Below are 24,075 nucleotides of genomic sequence, written 5' to 3' on the forward strand. Positions count from 1 at the left end.
TGCTTATGCAGGGGGGATATGAAATTAAAATAGGAAATGAAACTTAAAGTCAGTTTACCACAAAAAGAGCTGTTTCTGTGTAACCAGGAAATGAGCAAAAATTTTTTGGTTTCCACGATAACACAAGGATCGCAACTGAAGCACTATTTTAAAATTAGAGGAAATATAGGGAGAAATTAATGACTTACTTGAGGTAGATCATGAAATCAGATGTCTCATTTATTTATTGGAAGCAGTGTAGATAAAAAAAGAACTAAAAACTAAAAAACATGAAATATGTGTGAGATATGTGGACACCCTTTTCCAACCATTATTCTGAATTATGAGATGTGTAGATGACTCTTGTGGTACATTCCTATGTTGTTGTTGACACAACTTTCTGTTTTCAGAGCAGAACAAATAAATATTTATGGCTTGCTTAGGACATTTGTTTTAAAAGAGGTTTTTGTAAATTTTATTAAGAGCTCTAGAGTACATTTTAGAATTTTCAGTGAGGATGTTTTATGTATACAAAGTATTTTGGTTAACATGTCTTTGTTACTTGCTTACACTTGCATTTTTGTTTAATTAAGACACTCTGATATCTTGATATGAATATAAAATTCATTTCTTTTTTTTTATTCCTGCATTTTGATATTTCACCCACAACCAGTAATAAACAATGTTTCCAGAATTAGTATCTACTGCTGTGTAATGAATTAATCCCAAATTTAATGGCTAGTTATTATCTCACAGTTTCTGTGGGTTGAGAATTCAGGAAAGATTAGGGTGATAAACGATTCTGGTTTACCTGGGACTCGGGGAATTCCTGGGACATGGGATTTCTGGTGTCAAAACCAAGAAAGTTCTAGGCAAACCAGGATGGGTTGATCACCTTGGGCTTTCCTGGGTGATTCTGGCATCTCAGGCTTCCAGAGTCAGGATGTCAACAGGGTCACAGTTTGACTGAGGCTGAAGGATCAGCTTCCAAGGTGGTCTACTCATATGGCTACTGGCCAGATGCTTCCATTCCTTCTATTCCTTCCACTCCTTGCTGGATATGGGAAGAAGAGTTCAGTTCCTCACTACGTGCTTCTCTCCATGAGTACAAACATGAGTATCTGTAAAATATAAAACTAACTAAAATTCATTTCTTTATATCTATATACTTATAATATATGAATATAGTGATCATAGGTTATAATATTTTATTATTTATTCCCATTGAAATTTGTATCAGCTCGGTAAAAACCAATGCATCACATTTGAAGGAGCAACAAAACTTACTTTTTAAAAAATCTTATCTTTTTTCCTTTTTTTGGTTGGTGGCTTTCTAGCTACAAACTTAAGATACTATTATTGGGCTCTGCCAGACATTTGAGCTGAACAGACTAGAGGAGTCTTCTTTGTATCTGCTTAAGAGCTATGACAATACCAGGAGGCGGGACAAAGGTTTAGGTTATTTGAAAAACCATCACACTTGCCAAACTAAGTTTAAATCTGTGTGTGTGTAAATTGGCTGATTTCTGCTTTCTTCTTCTTTAACATCTCTGAAGGCTATTTCTTCAATGCTTTTGCAGTGAGCTAATGTAATAGTCTGCTAGCCCAATGTCCTTTCTCCAGGCACATTTAGCTGCTATCACTCAGCAAACCCAAGTATTTGCTGAGAACCTCTCATCGTGCTCAGCAGGAGTTCAGGAACACAAAGAATTATTTATAATGACCAATAATTCATTTCTCAGGTAGCTCCCAGTCTAGCCAGGAGGAAAACAAGTCAACAAACGCCCTTCTAGTTTGTTACTCCCTTTAGAAGTAGGTGAAAAAGCAATAGTGGAGGACTCAAGAAGGGAATGGGAAACTCTGGGTTCACAGCAAAAAACAGTCTTTCTAAAACATAATTTAATTTTTTCATTCTCTTACCTTAAATCTGTGAGTATCTTGCCACTGCCTATGGGGAGAAGCTCAAGGCCCTTAGCACCGACCTGTGATTTTTCCTTTGGTAACTATACTGCTCCCCAGACGGCATTTGGAAGTGAATAGTGTATTCTTATCTATTGGCGATTAATAAATTATTCCTTAACTTAGCAACTGAAAACAGCAAATATTGATTATATCATTTGAGATTCTATGGATCAGGAATTGGAATGGCTTAGTCGGCTAGTTCTGGTTCTAATGAGGTGGTAGTCAGGGTGGTTGGTCAGAACTATGGTCATCTGAATGTCCAAGAGGATCTGGTCCATGCTCACTCATGGCAGATGGCTTCAGTTCATTGGACTGTTTTGAGGGCATGACTGCTGCCTTTCCCCAGACCAGTGGTTTCTTTGTGTGTGTGTGTGTGTGTGTGTGTGTGTGTGTGTGTGTGTGAGAGAGAGAGAGAGAGACAGACAGACAGACAGACAGAAACAAAGAGGGACAGAGAGATACCAAGAGAGACTTCACAATCCTTTATTTTTAGTTTTTTTTTAAAGATTTTATTTATTTTTTTGACAGATCACAAGTAGGCAGAGAGGCAGGCAGAGAGAGAGGAAGGGAAGCAGGCTCCCTGCTGAACAGAGAGCCCGATTTGGGGTTTGATCCTGGGACCCTGGGATCATGACCTGAGCCGAAGGCAGAGTCTTTAACCCACTGAGCCACCCAGTCACCCCCACAATCCTTTATTTTTAATTTTTTTAAATTTTTTATTTTTTATAAACATATATTTTTATCCCCAGGGGTACAGGTCTGTGAATCACCAGGTTTACACACTTAACAGCACTCACCAAAGCACATACCCTCCCCAATGTCCATAATCCCACCCCCTTCTCCCAACCCCCCTCCCCCCAGCAACCCTCAGTTTGTTTTGCTTCACAATCCTTTATGACCCAATCTCAAGAAAGGCAATTTATCAGCTCTGTTTTCACGCTATCAGGCGCACAGACAAACTGTGGTGCAAAGTGGGAACAGACTACCCAAGGGTATGAACAGCAAGAGTCTGGATGAGTGGGAATCACCTTGGAGGCTGGGACCACCTTGGAGGCTGGCTACCAAAAGTAAGGATACTTTTGGTTTTTCATAATGACTGGAGGTAGCTACGAACATGGGCAAGACCATTTCTTGTACAAGAAAGTATTGTATCCAAACTGTCAGCCGTGTTGCCAAATAGCTCTTCTACACTTTGCATACACTATATTCTCTTTGCATACACTATTTGCATACACTATATTCTTCTTCTATTTGCATACACTATATTCTCTTTGCATATATTATATTCTCCCCTATGTGCATACCTGGCCCTATCCGTACCTGGTTTCTGGCAATTCTCTGAAAAATACTATTTCTTCTGATCTCCAAATAACTTCCTTCTGACTACAGTGCCTTCTTCAGTTGGGCAACCTTTCAAACTCCCTCTTTACCACTTAGTATAAACCCCTTCTTCTCTTGGATGCATTCCCTGATCACATTAAGCAATGATCCCTTGTTTTGCTCTGCCCTGTCTATGTATTTGTTATAGAACTTATTACACTGCTGTAATTACCTTTACCAACTCTTCTCCTCTAGAAGACGGTGAGCCCCAATCAGAGTATGTTGTATAATCTTAGCTTAACCTCACTGTCCCCATACTTTATGGTGTCCTAGCACAAAGAAGTACTTCTTATCATAACTTTTTGAAGGGATGACCCACTTAGTGATATGTTGTTTGTGTTTGTGTTTGTGTATGTTTCTACATCATGGTGCCACTTAAGAGAGAATGGCAGAACATAGAAGCTTGAGAACAACTGATGTGCTCTGCTCAACCCAGATTCTGCTTTGTCCCATTGGTGTCTTGCTGAAGTACAAATTTACCTTCATATTTCAAATATATTTTTTAAATAAACATTTTATATCATTGAAAAAAGGATAACTGAAATTTGTATTTTTGTAGATCATGTCTGTTACTTTTAGGGGACATGACCTGATTAATACGCTTATCTTTCAAACAATGTTCATATTAAACAGTTTAGGATTCCATACAAATCAGGAAAGAATAACCCTGCCTCAGTGCATTTAATGATGTTTAACCACTAAGCTCCAAAAGTGAATGCAAGTTCTCTGTTATAGCCACTAGAATTTATTAAACTGGACCTTCAATAATAGGTTAAAAAGCTACTGTACTAAAAGAGATAGTACAAATAAGAAATGGGCTAAGATACAAGCAACAGGAATCAGAAGCTATGAAAACTAATGCTTCCTATTCTAAACAAGTTGGTACAATAGCCAAATGCATTAACCCAAGGAGTAGCTTATTAACCAATGCACCTGTGCTATCTAGGAATAATTTAGGAGTCTTCTAGGCCTTTTTTGCTTCTAGTGTTTGACCCCAGAATTATCTGTTTTTGTGTACTCCTATTTATGAAAGATTCAGCTTGCCAGTCCTGACCGTGCCTTGACTGACCTCCACCGAATCTTCCAGATCTTGAGAGCTTCCTGGACTTTCACCTGCTTCCAAATTCCTCTGATGCTCTTGGAAATTTGGCTAGTTCAATGTACACTCATTCATTCAGGTAACATTCTTAGCAAAGAGCTATTGTTCCATGTCAACTCTGTGTCAGGCATATATGAATAGTAGAGGCCATAAAGAAATACTCCATGTGCTAGATCTCATGATGTTTACTTTCTAGTGGCCAGATATAGGAAATGATAATCTAGTATATAATACTACAATAAATAAATATTTTAGATAAGGATGTGGGCCATGGTAAAAATAAGACAAAGTAAAAGGTGAGAAAGGGACTTCCGTTAGGAGGTGATAATTTAAACTAAGTCTTGAATTATAGGAAAGAATTGACACGTGAATATCTGGGGAAAGAGAACTCTAAATGGAGAGACAAAGGGACCAGCAAGCGTAGGGTTTCCGTGGTTGGGACAAGCTTGGCATGTAGGGGAGTCAGAAAGTTAACAAGTGATTTTGGAGCATGTCAAAAGGTTGAGAGATGCCGTCTGAAGACAGGAGAAGCTAGATCATGAAGGACATTATAGACTATGGAAAGGAGCCTAGATTTTATTTTAAATTCAGTTGAGAGCCAGTGGATGAATTTTGAAAACAGAAGCTATGTTTTGACCTTCCTATTCTGGTAACATAATCAGTAGCTCCTGAATCTACATCTGTGACCAAAGGTCTTCAAAGCATCCAACCATAGAGGAGGCTTGGGTGTGCTGATGGTATATTGTTTCTTCTATTGACCATGTTTGCACATCATGGAGCTTCAGCACCGGGTCCCACCTTCACTCAAGTTCAGGAAATCCTTTCTCCTAGATGTTACAGTCACTTTTACCTTTTGGTAAGACAGGCACTTAATTCTTCAGTCATTCTCTGCCTTTTTAACTCCCTTGTCAGGTCCATATTAGAGAGCCTATAAGGAAACTGCCCAGACTTCTCCCCTACCAAAGCAAGCAAATAAACAAACCCTCAAAATTTAACATCTTCAACCCCATTCTGAGTTTCTTAATCCTAAGAATAGTTAAGTGGATTAGGCCCTTAAAAAATATAATTTTAACACAGCCAAATAGTTGATGCCAAATATTCTTTACTTACTCTGTATCATACTATTCACTGTTTTACTAACTGGAGTACATTCCATGGCTATTCAAGGCACAGGACATTCAAACTGCTTAAGAAAATGGTTTTTGTTGTTGTTTTAGTTTCTTTGCTTGTTTTGAGAGAGAGAGAGAGAGCAAGCACGAGTGGTGGGGGGAAGGGTGGAGGGAAAAGGAAAGAGAATCTTAAGCAGGCTCCATGCCCAGAGCGGAGCCCAATCTGGGGGCTTGATCTCACAGCCCTGAGATCACGACCTGAACTAAAAATCAAGAGTTGGACGTTTAACCGGCTAAGCCACCCAGGTGCCCAGGAAAGTTCTTAACCTACTAAGCTTAGATTAAAGTTCAGTTACTTTAAGATATTTCTTACCCGTTTCCTCAAAAATTGTCCTCCTCAATATTATCAAGACCATGCTTTTTTCATGTTAAGTTTTCTGTAATGGAAAAACATTTAAAAAAAAAAAACAAAAGAGGGGCGCCTGGGTGGCTCAGTGGATTAAGCCGCTGCCTTCGGCTCAGGTCATGATCTCAGGGTCCTGGGATCGAGTCCCGCATCGGGCTCTCTGCTTGGCAGGGAGCCTGCTTCCCTCTCTCTCTGCCTGCCTCTCCATCTACTTGTGATTTCTGTCTGTCAAATAAATAAATAAATAATCTTTAAAAAAAAAAAAAAAAGAGCCACCTTGTGTAAACATGTAGAGCAGAAGGGCACCTGGGTGGCTCAGTTCATGATCTCAAAGGTCCCCTGGGAGATTGAGCCCCACACTGGGCTCCCTGCTCAACAGGGTGTCTGCTTCTCCCTCTGCTCCTCATCCCACTCATGCTCTCTCTCTCCCATTCTCTCTGTCTCTCTTTCTCAAATAAATACATAAAATCCTAGGAAAAAAAAGTCTTTAAAAAAAAAAGGAGAGAACAAATAGAGCAGGAGTTCAGTTATGTGGATGCCCCCTTTATATTTTGTCTTCCTGGGATTAGATGTTTTAAGAACTAATCGAAATCTTTACTTCTGCCTTTGAGCAATACTGTCTTAAGTAACTCTTAGACCACAATCAATATTTGAATTAAACATTTAGAGTAAAAATACAGGAAGTTTCCTTAAACATGAACACGTATGCTTTCAGGATTAGATAAGCAATAACAGAAAAGTAACTAACTTGGACCTCTATATGCTTCTTAATTATCTACCATATGTGTAATTCTTATTGATTTTAACAGTGCTACATAAAGCAACTACCTGAAGCAACACTCTCTAAGACTCTATATATAAAGAAAATAAATTTGAGCCTCAACACTGTAAATGCATTTGTGGTCATTTAAAAAATCTAAGCTGTTAAAATTATGTTGTAATTAAGATATGTAACCAAATTCTTAAGTTTCGACGAAAGTCAAAACAACAGAGTGAAGACTTCTACAGTAAAAAATAAATATATCCCAGGGATTTGATTATGTTGTATATAATGGAACGATAATCAAATTTTATGTGTTGCTATAACCTTAAAGTTGACTTGTTTCTCCACAAATATTGTTAGAAAATAACATTGGACCGATTTGCTGTAGTATAATTATAAATTAACTCAAAATAGACAATGATGTAAATGTGCAACTGAACTGTTACAATTTCACTTTTGGTAATCAACGGTGTGTGCAAGATCTACATCCAGGGGTTTGGGGCTTTGTAGGAATACTTTCCCCACCTTTCAAAAAATAGTTATTTTTTTAAAATTTAGGTTCAAAATTAGTTAACATATAGTATATTATTAGTTTCGGGGTAGAATTCAGTGACTCATCAGTTGCATAGAACAGCCAGTCCTCATTACATCATGTGCCTTTCCTGATGCCCATCAGCTTGTTACCCCATCCCCCTTCCAGTAGCCCTCAGTTTGTTCTCTATAGTTAAAAGTCTCTTATGGTTTGCCTCGCACTTTGTTTTTATCTCATTTTATTTTCCTTCCCTTTTCCTATGTCCACCTGTTTTGTTTCTTAAATTCCACATATGAGTGAAATCATGTTATTTGTCTTTCTCTGACTGGCTTATTTTGCTTAGCATAATACCTTAAACTTAATCAGCTTAGGTTAGAAAAATGACAGTCAGTAAGCTTGCAAAGGAAAGACTCAACCCACTTCTATTCTCTTTGGAGATAGAACATAGGTCTAAAAAAAACAACCATTAAAAACTGACAATGATTCAATTGTCACACAGTCAAAACAGATTTATTAAAAACTAAAGAGCACAACTATTTAAATTCTACCTTGAACTTACCTGTAACCACCCCCTTTATTAAAAACAACCACAACAAAGTGGACTTCTATCCTTTCTATAGAGGTAAATTAATAAAATCTGAGGTGTACAATTTGAAATGTATCTGTTCAAAATATATGTGTAGCTAACAGGCATTCAAAGGAGAGAAAAATGGAGAAAGAGAACTTAAGAATGTGTTAAAATTTTATGCTTTTTTTTTCCACTCTCCACAATAATTTTTGATGTGGGCGAAACAAGCTGTAAGTTCCAGGCCATCAAAAATAAAGGAGTAATTATCATTGGGAGGACCAGAGAGAAATTATCATGATATAGAGGTTAAGAGCTCAGGCTCCTGAGTCAGACAGTCCTTGGTTTCAGTCCAAGCTGTACGATTTGAGGCAAGTCTCTTATTTCAAAACTGAGCTGCCTCCTGTATAAAATGAGGCTAGTACTGGGAAAAGTAAGTGAGATAATGCACAAGAAGTACTTGGTACAATACTTCATTCATTGTTGACACCAAACAATGGTTATTTCCTTTCATGCTTTTCACATGAATTTCTTAGGTACCAGGTACATGGAAGGCATCCTGTTGGGTTATAGGAATACGACAGGAGCAAGACTCTTACTATGGAACTTAATAAGAAGGAGAGAAGATTAAATATTTCATAATGAGAAAGGGCTGTGGGAATGTAGGAGCCCACGATCATTGTTGAAGAGAGTGGGACAAGAGGTAAACCAGAGAAGGCTGCTTGGAGGAGATTATTTTTAAGCTCAGAAAGGTGGGAATAGACGGGTTGAACAAGAAACAGAGTAAAAAAAGTTTTCAAGACAAAAAAAGCAGTGTATGCCAATAGCTTTTTTTTTTTTTTCTTCAGAGATTCTGATGGGTATACACTTTTCTCATCTTCATCTCTAGTTATTTTCATTTACTGGGACCTCTGTCTAGAACACTTTCCTTCCTCTTTGCATGCTCCCTGCCCCATTCCACCTCACCATACATCGTGGTTACTAATGATTAAGTAAAGACGTTGTCTGGACTCATAAGGTCATATTAGTACCTTTTAAGCCACATAGAGTAATATGAAATTTATCTTCAGAGATAAATGACCACAAGAGGTCATCGAAGGTTTTAAGTGTGTGTGTGTGTGTGTGTGTGTGTGCACGTGCACATATGTGTGCGACAATGCTGTTTCCTGAAAGGTAATATTCTTCCTTGTGCTTTACTTAGCATCAACTTACCTTGAGAAAAGGAGAAATGAATCTTCCTGGATGCTGGGAAATAAAAACACAAATGGAATGGTCTGGAAGCTGAACATTATATCATTAGCTGAAATTTTAGATAGCCCTGTAGTCAGCATGAGAACAGTATCTGCTCTGATACTACACTGACATGTGCAACAAGAAGAGAAACCAAACCCAGCAGAGTATAAAGGTTTAAATGTTCAGAATGTGCAGCCCCAAAGATACAGCGACAGCTGTGGTGACAATGGAAGTATGACTGGATATTGGGAAAACTCACAAGAGGCCTTTACGGAACATTATGGTACAAGAAATGGTCCATGTGGCCCAGAGGCAGAAGAGAAACTGGGAAGATAATTCGATTTGCTTATTGCACTCCAAATAAACCCCAAGTTCTTCAACTTAACTTAGAAGGCCCTCCAATGTTTTTCCTGTCTATACCTCCCTTTCTGCATCTCATACCATATCCTCAAGTCGCCACTGGACTTTCGATTTCTTTATGGCTGTTTCTCACCCCCTCTGCTTATAGACACAGTTTCATTTTAGTAGATCATTCTGTTCTTATTCACTTGCTTAATTTCTCGCCAGCCTTTGGATCTGTCCTTATATGTCCTTTCTTCCAGAAAGGTTTCTTTTTTTTTTTTTAAAGATTTTATTTATTTATTTGACAGAGAGAGATCACAAGTAGGCAGAGAGGCAGGCAGGCAGAGAGAGGAGGAAAGCAGGCTCCCCGCTGAGCAGAGAGCCCGAAGTGGGGCTCGATCCCAGGACCCTGGGATCACGACCTGAGCCGAAGGCAGAGGCTTTAACCCACTGAGCCACCCAGGCGGCCCCAGAAAGGTTTCTAAGTACAGTAGCTGCCTCTCGTTATGTTCTTCCCCTTTTAGAGCACTTCCTGTACTTCACGGAGGGCCCCAAACAATGAGGGTAAGGAGCTAATATACAGAGGAATCATGGACTCTATGATCGCACTAGTACATAGTGGGTGTTTAATAAGTGTGTGTTGGAAACTATAACTGACTTGTCAATTGACTTAATGAATGGATAAATAAATAAAACAAAAAAAAATCAAAACAAAAAACCGTAAGAACACCCATAAAAGAAAGAAGGGAGGGCAGGGCACTGTGTTGATGCTTTATCCATAATGTTTATAGTTTACTGCTTGGGGCACCCTGGTGGTTCAGTCAGTTAAGGTATAGGCTACAGCTCAGGTTATGATCTCGGGGTCCTGGGATCAAGTCCCACACCTGGATCCCTGCTCAGTGGGGTGTATGCTTCTCCCTTTCCCTCTGCCTCTTCCCCCTGCCTCAGGTTCCCCTGCTCAATGGGAAGTCTACTTGTCCCTCTTCCTCTCTGACCCTTCCCCACCCCTGCTCATGTTCTACTCCTTTCTCTCTCCCAAATAAATAAAATCTTTTTTTAAATGTTGACTGCTCGGAACTCTTTCTGCTACTTCATTGTTAGTGGATAGAATTGCAAAGGATTTCTGTATATGGATTTTGTATCCTATCACCTTACTGAATTCATTTGTCAGTTCTACTAGTTTTATGATGGAGTCTTTTGGCTTTTCTATGTAGTGTATCATCTCATCTGCAAATAGTGAGAGTTTTACTTGTTACCTGTTTGGATGCTTTTTATTCTCTTATTGTCTGATTGCTGTGGCTAGAACTTCCAGTACTATGTTGAATAAAAGTGGCGAAAGTGGACATCTTTGTCTTGTTCCTGAGCATAGAGGAAAAGCTCTCAGTTTTTCACCATTGAGTATGATACTGGCTGTGGATTTTTCATATATGACTTTTTTTTCCCCAAAGATTTTATTTATTTATTTGACAGAGAGAGATCACAAGTGGATGGAGAGAGAGGCAGGCAGAGAGAGAGAGAGAGGGAAGCAGGCTCCCCGCTGAGCAGAGAGCCCGATATGGGACTTGATCCCAGGACCCTGAGATCGTGACCTGAGCCGAAGGCAGCGGCTTAACCCACTGAGCCACCCAGCCGCCCTCATATATGACTTTTATTATGTTGAGCTATATTTCCTCTAAGCCTACTTCATTGAAGGTTTCTATCATGAATGGATGTTATACTTTATCAAATGTTTTTTCTGCATCTGCTGAAATTACAATATGGTCTTTATCTGTTCTCTTGTTGATATGTTATATCACATTGACTGATACATGAATATTGAACCTTACATCCCAGAAATAAATCTCACTCGATCGTGGTAAATTTTTTTTTTTAAATGTATTGTTGGGGGCGCCTGGGTGGCTCAGTGGGTTAAGCCACTGCCTTCGGCTCAGGTCATGATCTCAGGGTCCTGAGATTGAGTCCCGCATCAGGCTCCCTGCAGGGAGCCTGCTTCCTCCTCTCTCTCTCTCTCTGCCTGCCTCTCTGCCTACTTGTGATCTCTCTCTGTCAAATAAATAAATATAATCTTAAAAAAAAAAGTTTAAATGTTTGTTAGATTTGATTTGCTAGTGTTTTGTTGATTTTTGCATCTATGTTAATCAGAGATATTGGCGTATAGTTCTCTTTTTTTTGTAGTGTCTTTATCTGGTTTTGGCATCAGGGTAATACAGTCCTTACAAAATGAATTCGGAAGTTTTCCTTTCTCTTCTATTTTTTGGAATAGTTTGAAAAGCGTAAGTATAAACTCCTCTTTAAATGTTTGGTAGAATTCACCTGTAAAGCCATCTGGTCATAGACTTTTATTTGCTGGGAATTTTATTTATTACTGAATACAATTTCATTGCTGGTAATCAGTCTGTTCAAATTTTCTACTTCTTCTAGGTTTAGTTTAGGTATATTATATGTTTCTAGGAATTTATTCATTTCTTCCAGAGGGTCCAATTTGTTGGCATATAATTTTTCGTAATATTCTCTTACAGTCCTTTGTAGTTCTATGGTGTCAGTGGCTATTTCTCTCCTTTCATTTCAGATTTTGTGTACTTGAGCCCGCTCTCTTTTTAAATTTATTTATTTATTAAAAGATTTTATTTATTTATTTGAGAGAGAATGAGTGAGAGAGAGCATGAGAGAGGAGAAGGTCAGAGGGAGAAGCCGACTCCCCAAAGAGCTGGAAGCCCGATGTGGGACTCGATCCTGGAAGTCCAGGATCATGACCTGAGCCGAAGGCAGTCGCTCAACCAACTGAGCCACCCAGGCGCCCCTCTCTTTTTTAATTTAAATCCCAAATGTCTTGAATGCCGCTGCAATAAAAATAAATTAAAAGTGACACCGGTCCCCAACCTTGAGTAACTAGAATTTTGAGAGAATAGGAAACTTAAAGTTCTGGGTATGAGTGTTTTGAGAATACAAAGCAATAGACCAGGTTTTAACATCTAATAAATAATAAACTAGAAGGCTGAAGAATATTTATAAGTCAGATACCTTTGAAGACACTAAGATATAAAGCAAAGTTTGGGTAATAGTCCTTTCTTGTTAGATCTCATCATCATAAAATTTATATCCTATATTTATATATTTTATATATATTATATTTTATATTTATCTTAAATGTAGTATTTGTTTACAAGAAGAGCTTATATGAGACTTTAGTTTTAAGATCATTATTTTTATTACTAACCTCAAAATGCTTGTTGCTTGTTTACTTGGGTGTTATGGAAAACTCTGCTTAATCTTTGTAGATTTTGCTTTTGTAAATTGGATTTAAAAGGACTCAAATTTAACCTGCTGGCAATTATTTAATTGCTTTTGTTATAATTACCTCAATTTCTTTATGATAGAATTAAGTCAATACATATAAAAGATTGTTCAGAGTATCATGAAATTAGGAATCAATGAATTAATTTCATTTATGATTAAATAAAATAGTTTGTGAATGCAACAGACACATTTGTAAAATGTAATGCCATTACTGTATCAGCAAGAGTCTGTTAATTTTAAGCAAGGTTCCTGAATTTCTTTTTTTTTTTTTTTAAGATTTTATTTATTTATTTGACAGAGAGAGGCAGAGAGGCAGGCAGGGAAAGAGGGGGAAGCAGGCTCCCTGCTGACCAGAGAGACCGATGCGGGGCTTGATCTCAGGACCCTGAGATCATGACCTGAGCTGAAGGCAGAGGCTTAACTCACTGCACCACCCAGGCACCCCAGGTTCCTGAATTTCTTTGGAAGATTGGCAAAGCCCAGCTGGTTGATACCAATACCTATGTTCACTTCTCCTTTAGTGTACTGCTAGACTACATTCCAGCCCCCCACGAGGGGGGCCAAGAGTCCAAGTTCTGAGCCTAATATGGGCCTGAATGACGTGTATTTTCCAAGTGTGGTCCCTAAACCTTTGAACAAGATCATTTTCTGTACCTCCTGCTATCTAGCTGCAAAAAATCCTTTGGAAATCTCCAAGACCTTAGAATATGGTGGAAATAAATGACAGGAGCCTAAGTCCCTGAGAAACCCTAAAGAGTAGAGTCTACCATTTCTTGTCTTCGATGTGATACGAATGAGGAATAAATCCCTACTGTTGTAAGCCATCAAGATTTAAGGATATTTGTTATAGTAGATAGTCTAATCTGAATAATACAAAGGATATGAAGAAAATTCTAAACTTTTCTTATGCCTTTCTCTCTTAAATACCACCGAACATGCTCAATGTTACTATATATTACATTATCATTAATTCTGTACAAATTTATCTAAATGAAGATGGCATTGATCTGGATATCGCTAGGAAAGCTGTTTACCAAATGTTTCCTGCATTTTTACAATAAGAAATGTGCATCTAAATTAGAAGTATATAGTACTTACCATAGAGCCAAAACATTCTCACTCTGCCTGCAAAACACTAAAATGCCTTTGTTAATGTTTAGTAATATTTTCTTCCCCTACATGCTCCATATATTCTGCTAAGATCTTTCTACTGTACAATTTCTTCAGTAGAAAAAGAGTAATTTGGGCTTGTAGGGAGTCTGATTTAATAAAAATCCATATTACCAACCCATTTTATCAAATCATATCATGAAATACTCATTCAAATCAGAGTTAATTCTTATTTCATCTTTTAAGTGAATATAGTTTCTGCTATTAAAAAAACAAAATTGCATCATAGCTACAAGACTGATTAATTGTTAGCAATATAAAGTTTCTCATTCTTCAAGTGCATGGAAAAACTTTGATAGTGAGGGCTAACAAAAGTAGTACAGTTATTTCTGAAGTATTGTACATTGTTTTTATTTCATTATACCCAGATTCCAAATCAGAACAATAAGGAGTCTCTGTCATTCTGAAATAGCATTTTTGGCTGACTGATTTTATGAGTGAATGCAATGTTCCCCTTAATTAATTCAATCTGAAAGGAAGTGAGCATTTCCCCCCCCCCTCATTTTACAGATGAGAAAATTGAGATTCAGAGCAGAAAGGTAACTTGCTTAAGGATCTCCACCTAATAAATGGGGGAGCTACATTTGACCCCAATGAGATTGTCTCTGATAGCCTGACCCCTCATGACTAAATCTATTAACCAGAATTTCTCAGACCTGAGAACTAACAGATTATTGAGAATGTATCTGTGGATTACTAAGGATCTATAGACCCTAGGCTGGGAAATATGAAAATTAACTACTAGGCATAGTCTTCTGTTATATCTTGGTCTAATAAAATCATAAACACAGATTTACATAGAAATTACAAGGCATGATGGTAAAAGAAGCTATCAGATGATCTAAAACGTGTGTATACATGCATGCATATCTGTCTATCCCGCCATTTGTTCTTCCAGTTATTGAAGAGTCTGGACTTGGTTGTGTGCAGATAGAGGCTTTAGTATTCTCTACTCACTGCCTTTGCAGTGCTCTTGAAGCAGTCTTTAAATCTAGGTCTGCAAATGGCTGTACCCTGAAGACTTTAAAAACAATAAAGGAGCAAGGATAGGTGAAAGAGGATAAATTTCCAGATACTCAATTTCTTTCCTTCCCTCCTTCCTTCCTTCCTTCCTTCCTTCCTTCCTTCCTTCCTTCCTTCCTTCCTTCCTTCCTTCCTTCTTCTTTCTATTTGACAGAGAGAGAGAGAGAGAGAGAACGAGAGAGCATAAACAAGAGAAGCAAGCATCCCACTGAGCAGGGGTTGGATCCCAAGATCCTGGAATCGTGACCTGAACCGAAGAGAGACACTTCACCAACTGAGCCACCCAGGCACCCCCATATACTCCATTTCTTATGTATTCTTTCCTAAGACTAACCTAGTTTTGAATGATCTGTGGAAGAGACTGAAGGGCACTTCCCCTTCCATCTCCCTTTCCAGTCTCTTCTGTCTGGCTTCACAGAAGGACGGCACACGTCTCAAAATTCTCTCTGGACATCAAAGTGGCTTCAAAATATTGGTATTAAAAAGATAAATCATTGTCAACAGATAACCAAGGAAATATAAATCACCTTAGGACTTGTGTCTTTCCATGTCTTATAGACATTGTTGTTAAAGTTGAGAAACTGGGGTGCCTGGGTGGCTCAGTGGGTTAAAGCCTCTGCTTTTGGCTCAGGTCATGATCCCAGGGTCCTGGGATCGAGCCCCACATCGGGCTCTCTGCTCAGCAGAGAGACTGCTTCCTCCTTTCTCTCTGCCTGCCTCTCTGCCTACTTGTGACCTCTGTCTGTCAAATAAATAAATAAATCTTTAAAAAAAAAAAAAAAGAAAGAAAATTGAGAAACTGAGACTTAAAACGGATTGGTACTGTTCCTTGTTGTTTAAAGACCTCGCCTCTCGCATGTTACCATTTTCATAGAATGCACAAATTTTGAGGGAGTTTCACAAAAGCAAAGCAAATAACATAGCTAAGAAATACTAAATATTGAAAGCAACTCTTTTCAAGCATTTAAATATAAGCAGTTCTGGGACTCCTGGGGGACTCAGGTCAGGATTCTGGGGTCTTGGGATCAAGCCCCACTTCAGGCTCCTTGCTCAGTGAGGAGCCCTCTCCTCCTCCCTCTTCCTCTGCCTCTGCCCACTGCTCAGTGCTCTCGCTCTCTCTCTCTTGTTCTCTCCCTCAATAAATAAATACATCTTAAGAAAAAATAAATATAAGCAGTTCTTTTCAACTCTTCTCAACTTTGGGGCATGTTGCTAGTGAAAAGAAAATCTTTGAAGAGTTGAAGCAGTATAGGTTAATGAAGTAGATACTTTCAATGTAATTGGAATATTTTTTGAGACCACCAAAATTTTCAATATACTATTGGGTAAAACCCATGGATAAAATTTTTATGATTTCTTTCCGATTTGATATGTATTATTCAACAAAGGAGTCCAAACCAGTTTTATCAAGTCATATCATGAAATACTTATTTTAATTATTCAATCCTCTTATTTCTTCTTATAAAATGACTATACTTTCTTTTTATTAACAAAAGTATACACTAGCTCCTAGACTCATTAGTTTGGGGTAAAAGAAGTTTCTCTTTATTTAGATACATGGAAAGTTTGATCATGCTGGCTAGTAAAATTGATGAATTCACTCTGATTTCATATAGAATAATTTAGTTATTCCCAGAGACTGAGTAACAAAGTCTGTTACAAGAAGGTACACATATTTAGCAAGGAAATATTTCTGGGTATATAAATGATTTATGATCTAGGCTATGTATTACATGCATTATTAAAAAAATAAGTAATAAGAAGTAGCATATTGATTTAAATTTTTAAATAAATTGTTATATGAATTAATCTTTTCTTGATTGAGAGAACTCTATTTTACAAGACATGTTTTATATTTCTCAGTGTTTTTTATAATACTTTTGAAAATGAGCATTAAAATGCTTACCTGAATAGAAAAATGAAGTTAGGCTTTCCTTATCACAAAGTATTTTATTCTGCTTTCCAAGTTTTATTATAAAGAAATATTGATATATCTAGAATATGTCTCTTATTCATTTACTGTTATGTGTAATTGCAGTAAAACTGCTGCATAATGATTTGTCCAACTGTTAGTATCATCAACTCAAGGGCAACAATTTGTTTGTCATATAGTAAAGTTGTGCTTGCAATTATTAACATTATTGATTCATTAAATAAATGCAATGATAGCCATTTTCTAACAAAGTATTTTTTGGGCATGAGGAGACAGGATCAGGAGCTGTGCTATAAGCGAACATACTATATTTTGCTAAAATTTTTATTACCCAAAGTTAGATTTAGAGGACATTGTCTAACATCTGCAGTATACTTCTATCCATGTTCTATCACACAAAGAGTCTGTGGTATGTGCCAAATGACTATTAAGAGTCAAGAGTGTAATTTAATGAAACAAACAAGGATAGTATAAGCTGCTATTTCAAAGGTCACAGATAGCCATACACACTTTGGGATACACACTTTGTTCTTTTTTTTTATTAAATATAGTTTTTTATTTTTTATAAACATATATTTTTATCCCCAGGGGTACAGGTCTGTGAATCACCAGGTTTACACACTTCACAGCACTCACCCACTCTGGGTTGGAGTCACTGTTTATTAGACTCCGCATTCCCCTTTTCCTGATTTGCTTTCACTTTTGCAAGAACACATTCTCAAGTCCCTTCTTAACAAAGGGGTTATCAGAGGTAACTTCTGCATCCACAAATATTTTTAAATGGCTTTAGTTGGCCCTTATGCTTGATGAGATATTTTGGTTGTTTATTAAATTTTGGCTAACAACTCATTTCTCAACAGAATTTTGAAGACGTTACTTCATTAGATTCTAATATCCAGTGTTACTGATAATATTTTGAGGTTGGTATAATTCTTAGTCTTTCGTAAGAAGACCTGTTTTTCTGACTGAAAATCTTTTATGATCTTGTCTTCATCCCTGGAATACTGAAATATTCAAAGTGCATCACTATGGGTTTCGAGAATCACCCCCCCCCATTTAGTATAATAGGTATTTTGTGGGTTCTTTCAATCCTAAAATTCCTGGCCCTTTAGCTTTGGAAATTCTCTTCTGTCATTTCTTTAGAATTTCCCCTACATTGCCTTTGTTTTCTTACTGGAAATTATAATATCTGATGTTAGACTGTTGTCAGAAAGTCTTGTTTTCAAGATTTTATTTTTAAGAAATCTCTACCCCAACATGGGGCTCAGACTTACAACCCTGCCATCAAGAGTCCTATGCTGTACTGACTGAGCCAGCCAAGGCTCCAGGAAGTTTTTTTAAATATTTTATTTATTTGACAGAGAGAGAGACCACAAGTAGGCAGAGAGGCAGGCAGAGACAGAGAGGGGGAAGCAGGCTCCCTGCTGAGGGGAGAGCCCAATGTGGGGCTCGATCCCAGGACCCTGAGATCATGACTTGAGCCACCTAGGTGCCGCAGGAAGTTTTTTGAAAATAGTTTTTTGGTTTCACAGTGAGAAATGGTTTTACCAGCTAAATTGCATAGTAACAAAATTAAGCTAAATCTGCAGCTCCAGAGTTTTTAGACAGTTTGTTTAAAGCACACAGCAAGAAAAAAAATTATAAAAATGTTATATTGGCAAATATGTACTAAAATATAGAGTAATTTAGTTTCCCATACCTTTCTGGGTAGATTGAGGGGAGTCTTAATTTCATGAATAAGAGAAAAACCAAAGCAAGATGACAGGAATTGAAATCCTGGCTTCACCACTTTCTAGCCAGGAGATATTAGGCAAGTGACTTCATCCATCCATGCTTCAATTTTCATCTTTAAAATGAAGTATCAGGGGCGCCTGGGTGGCTCAGTGGGTTAAGCCGCTGCCTTCAGCTCAGGTTGTGATCTCAGGGTTCTGGGATCGAGTCCTGCATGGGGCTCTCTGCTCAGCAGGGAGCCTTCTTCCTCCTCTCTCTCTCTCTGCCTGCCTCTCTGCCTACTTGTGATCTCTCTCTGTCAAATAAATAAATAAAATCTTAAAAAAAAAAAAATGAAGTATCAATGGGTGCCTGGATGGCTCAGTGGGTTAAAGCCTCTGCCTTCAGCTCAGGTCATGATCCCAGGGTCCTGGGATGGAGCCCCACATCGGGCTCTCTGCTCAGCGGGGAGCCCGCTTCTTCCTCTCTCTCTCTGCCTGCATCTCTGCCTACTTGTGATCTCTCTGTCAAAAAAGTAAATAAAATAATAAAAAATAAATAAAATGAGTATTAGCAGGACCTGTCCATAAGGTTGTAATAAGGGTTGAATTGTTATTTTTTTAAAAAAGATTTTGTTTATTTATTTGACAGAGTGAGAGATCACAAGTAGGCAGATCAGCAGGCAGAGAGAGAGGGGAAAGCAGGCTCCCCACTGAGCAGAGAGCCTGATGTGGGGCTCGATCCCAGGGGCTCAATCCCAGGACTCTGAAATCCTGACCCAAGCTGAAGGCAGAGGCTTAACCCACTGAGCCACCCAGGTGACCTGGGTTGAATTGTTAATAGGTTAAGCTGTATGAAATGTCTGTGTCGAACTGGTTTTGACTGATAATTTCAGTTTCACATGGTTGAGCCTAATGTAAAAGATTTAGGAACAAATAGTGCCTGACGCATGGTGAAGACTACACAGCATAAGTCTTAGCTATGAGTCAGTTAAACCAGATGCCATTAGAGTAACAGGTGCAGGTAGCCATTGTTAGGTCAATTTTGGTAAAGACATTAAAGAATACTTCTCAGAAGTAGAGAAAGTAAGTGACTTTCACTTCTAGGCAACCAATCTTTTTGCGAGTCAATGCTTTTCAAATTATTTGCTTTTGACGAAAATTGAAGGAGGACCTAAATGAGCTATGGGTAAATAGGTTATTAACAGTTATTTTTGGTGATAGATTACTGGGCTATTTTCACTTATAACATGGAATTCAAATAATTGAGTGATGTTTATGTTTAAAAATACTGTCATTTCTTTTTTTTAAATATTTTATTTATTTATTTGACAGATAGAGATCACAAGTAGGCAGACAGGCAGGCAGAGAGAGAGGAGGAAGCAGGCTCCCTGCTGAGCAGAGAGCCCGATACGGGACTCGATCCCAGGACCCTGAGATCATGACCTGAGCCAAAGGCAGAGGCTTAACCCACTGAGCCACCCAGGTGCCCCAATTATTTTATTTTTCTAATAAAATTTTACCTTTAGTTATTTTGGATGACATTTATAGAATATATTGTTTTGAAGAATTGCATATCATATTAAAATAACTTGATCCAGAAAAATTACATATTAAACTGTAAGAGATTTTTAACAAGTTAATAAATTAAACTTAGTTTATAGTCATAACCTAATACTCTTACTTCTGAACAGATAGGCATAAATCAACAACCATGTTGCGTAAGAAAATGTTCAACTGAGGAATAAGATACCAGGCCAATGCTGACTTCTAATTTCTGGGAATGGAACTTTTATTTTTTTCTTTTAAGATTTTATGTATTGAGAGAGATAGAGAGAGAGCAAGCACACGAGCAGGGGGAGGGCCAGAGGAAGACAGAGAGAGAGAGAATCTCAAGCCAACTCCACGCTGAGCTGAGAGCCCAACTTGGGGCTCACAGGATCCTGAGATCACAACCTGAGCTGAAATTAGGAGTTGGGCGCTTAATAGACCACGTGTCCCATGGGAGTGGCACTTCTTAAACCTTTCTCCCTTGGATTTGGTAAACACCATTTCTCTACTGTTAAGGCAAAGTGAAAACCCTAGATTAATAATTTACAATTTGGACAATGTTCAGCTTGCCCCATTCCCTGAGGTTCTGCTTTGATAAACAAGGCTGATATAGAGACTAGGGCAATGATATGTAACAGCTGAGCTATCTGTAATCAGCCATGAGAAAGATCATGGCCTCTTAATTATTTTTTTATCATTCTTTAGAATGGAGGGAATTGATGACTCTTTTTTCTCAGTCTTGGATTTTTAGTTGTTGAATTTAAGTCCATCAATAAGAAAATTGATACTCAGCTTACAAATACAGAATGAAGCTCAGATTTTTAAAATTGTATAGGGAAGTTACTGTAAAAACCCTAGAATGCATCCTCAGATAAAGGGAGCCACGACCTCCAGCTTGAAGTTCTATAAACAATATGCTCGCCAGCTTTTAGACAAGTGCCATCTAAACCCGAGACAGCCTGGGATTCCATCAGAACCACAGAATGCCTGTACTACTATTTATAAGACAAGTTCATGGAGATTCATTTTTTAAAAAATCAAAATAGATAGACCTATTATTAAGTTTCTGTCATTTTATCTAAAAATTTCTGGAAAAGTATAAAATAAAATTAAGATTATTACAATCAGTACTATAAGGTAAAATTAAGAACAACTTTTAGTGTCTTAGTATTAATCAATTCTTTAAAATTGTATTGCAGAATAAATGTACCAAAGCTGGAAGAGAAGAAAAAACACATGATGAAAAGTATAGTAACTGTCCTGATGAAATTATATATAAGGAAGTCAGCAATTGGATGAAAAGACTATTTCCCAGTATCCAGATATTTTCTAAAAATGACTAGCTAACAACATTGTTTCTTTTGTTTTTGGCCACCATTCTCTAGTTTATCACTGACCTAATCAAGTCAACATCACTGGGGCTGGGAATAGACTCCAAGTACATGAAAACAATGAGATTAGAAACACATCTCAGTCTTCTATAATGTAGAGATAGCAGAGACAAAGTATCAATACATTCAGCCTGGGAAATATTAGTAAGAACAAAATCACAGAGAACAGTTTGGGAATACATAAAGAAACCTTGGAAGTTCCCAACTTCCAATAATCTTACAGTTTTCAATTTATACATTATCTTCTCAGAGTACTATAATTTAGAATTGATTCTGGCCTCACATGTGGAAAGACAACAGATTTGAAAGTTTATGTGTGACTTTCCTTCAATATCTAAACCAATGACTAAATATTACAACCATTCAAGGCAATGCATATATTTATTAACATAATTGTATTGCCCAAGAGTACAACATGTTATTTTCCACATGTCACTTTCTATTTGACAATAACATCTGATTTACTCAGTGGTCAATCTTCTGTTCATTTCAACATTTGTAATAATCTGAGAACTGAGAGCAAACAGGAATGTTCAGATCCATTGAAATACCTGGTGTTTTAAGATTCATGCATCTTGTCTATTGGCTAGATCCTCAATTCAATATTTTATGTGATGAATGGACATTTTCAACAAGCTTGTTATTTCATTTCTCTGTCCACATCAAAGTGGAAGGGGAAGAACTGAAAGATTTGTTTGAGAATCTATGCATTCATTCCATAAACATTTTTAAAAGAACCTGTGTGTTCAACCCTGCACTGACAAACTAAAATGTTATATAATAATTAAATAATAGCCATAGAAGAGACAAAAAAGTAACCATACTAAAGCCAAGCATAAAATTGGTGATCATGAAAATGACTCTAAATTGTTATAATAACATCTAAATTATGCTTACAATTCTTTGTGTGTGAGAGCAAGTAGGAAGCGTGTTTGTTTTAGTAGGACATTTTAAATATTACCTTCATTTTCTAGGACTGTAACTTAAAATACATATTGTTGAAAATGTAATCTTTAATACTTAATATATTTTATAACGTTCATTTACTGAAGCAGATTTCACAACAGCAGCAGGTGTACAATGATATTAACGGGCAGTGCCTCACTGTTTCTTTAGAAACTTCTAGAATTTATTCTCATAAAAATAATTATCTCCAAAGGCCAGTAGAGAAATTTAATAAGCTTGAGATTAATTATGATTACATTATGTCTCAGAAAATGGACATTGTGTAATAAGGTACAGCTAGATTCCCTGGAGAAACCACAGCGGTTATTTCCAATTGGCTATTTCTATTAGATACAGGAATAGCACCAAGAAGCTTTGAAAATTTAATAATCTCTGTCCTCCCTAGAGGACTCAATCAGTAGATTGAAATGAAATGTTATGTTGGATTTCAAAATAGAATATTCTGAATTATGTACACAAATTAATATTAGTGGTCATTCAGAAAAGTAATCAAACATTGCACCTGTGAAACTAGCCATACAGAATGGCATGAGTTCATAAGTTCAAGGGCTTCATAAAATATTGCTGTGGGCAAGTAGGCATTTAAATCAAAATTGAAAATACAAGCCTCAGGTCTATAGCTTAATGTATTTTCTGGTCTAAGTTGCATATGTATTATCATATTTTGTGCTTATATAAAATGCAACAGTTTTCAAAAATAAATACAAATGGCCACCACCAGTCAAATTAGTAACATCCCAGTGAAATTCAGTTTGGCTAAAAACCAAAATTGGCAGTCTCATGCCTGATCTTCTAAAGATGATCTTTCTTTTTTATGCCATATATTTATTATTTTAACCTAACAACACACCTCAATGCTAGTCATCACCAAAACAGCTATACATGACCAGTCCATATTTTGAAATGTAAAGTTGACAATTATTTTATATTTTACTTGCTGACATACTGATTTCTAGGCTTTCCCCAGGAATGGTGATTTTGAATCAATAATCATACATTATTATTGTTATGTTTCTATAAAACAGACTGTTAATTCTTCTTAGCATTCTATTATATGTAATTAGAGTTAAAGTGCAAATGAAATAAAAATAAAAATTCGACCTGGTATTTGGTTCATCCATTTGCAAAGTAATTGAATAAAATGAAAACTTGCCATCTGTTCTATGTATTCAAAATCCATGTGTTTGTAACATGGTAGCCTTTCCAGAGGAAATATATTAAGATCATTTTTGACGGCATGTTTCAAAATATTGTGGACTCTCACCAACTTAATGGATTTGATTCTTGATACGTATCCGTTTTTCTTTCCATTCCTTATGTTTATATTACAAATCTATGTAGGTATTTTAAATAATGAAAATAACTTTTACCCTATTTTCTTGAATGCTCAGGAAAAATTAAAAAAAAAATCTGCTCCCTAGGCACAGTCACTGAAATCTCCAAAGAATGAGTTTTTAGATGTATTACAATTGGGAAAAATAGAGCTCTTTAAATAGTAATATTGTATAAAATCACCAAATGGCAACTCCTAGTCCCTATAGACGATTTCTCTTCTCTTGGTAGACAAAACACTTAAGAGAACAAAATAAATTATTCTGTACCAAAAAGGAGCTGTTTCCAAGTACTAACATTATTTTTGTATCATCCTTTCCCCACTTGTTAGTT

At 37.1% G+C, this 24,075-nt stretch overlaps 1 protein-coding gene across 3 annotated transcripts in view; it reads left to right on the top strand.

The window, feature by feature from the left end:
• Nucleotides 1-24,075, top strand: part of LOC309870484 (uncharacterized protein) — a 39,311-nt gene that overhangs the window by 6,529 nt on the left and 8,707 nt on the right. Inside the window, exons 2-5 of one of the 3 annotated variants that reach the window (XR_014314609.1) lie at nucleotides 2,888-3,008; nucleotides 4,355-4,499; nucleotides 8,997-9,634; nucleotides 9,848-10,625. Coding sequence is in view for 1 of the 3 variants with exons in the window: in XM_082742787.1 (XP_082598913.1) it covers nucleotides 2,936-3,008; nucleotides 4,409-4,499 (164 nt within the window). In the remaining 2 variants the exon portion in view is untranslated. Of the gene's footprint in view, nucleotides 1-2,887; nucleotides 3,009-4,354; nucleotides 4,500-8,996; nucleotides 9,635-9,847; nucleotides 10,626-15,018; nucleotides 15,773-24,075 lie in introns of those variants that run through there. The other 2 variants (XR_014314608.1, XM_082742787.1) reach the window with 2 other exon arrangements.

Source organism: Mustela nivalis (genome assembly GCF_964662115.1).
Source record: "Mustela nivalis genome assembly, chromosome: 7".
Lineage (NCBI taxonomy): Eukaryota > Metazoa > Chordata > Mammalia > Carnivora > Mustelidae > Mustela > Mustela nivalis.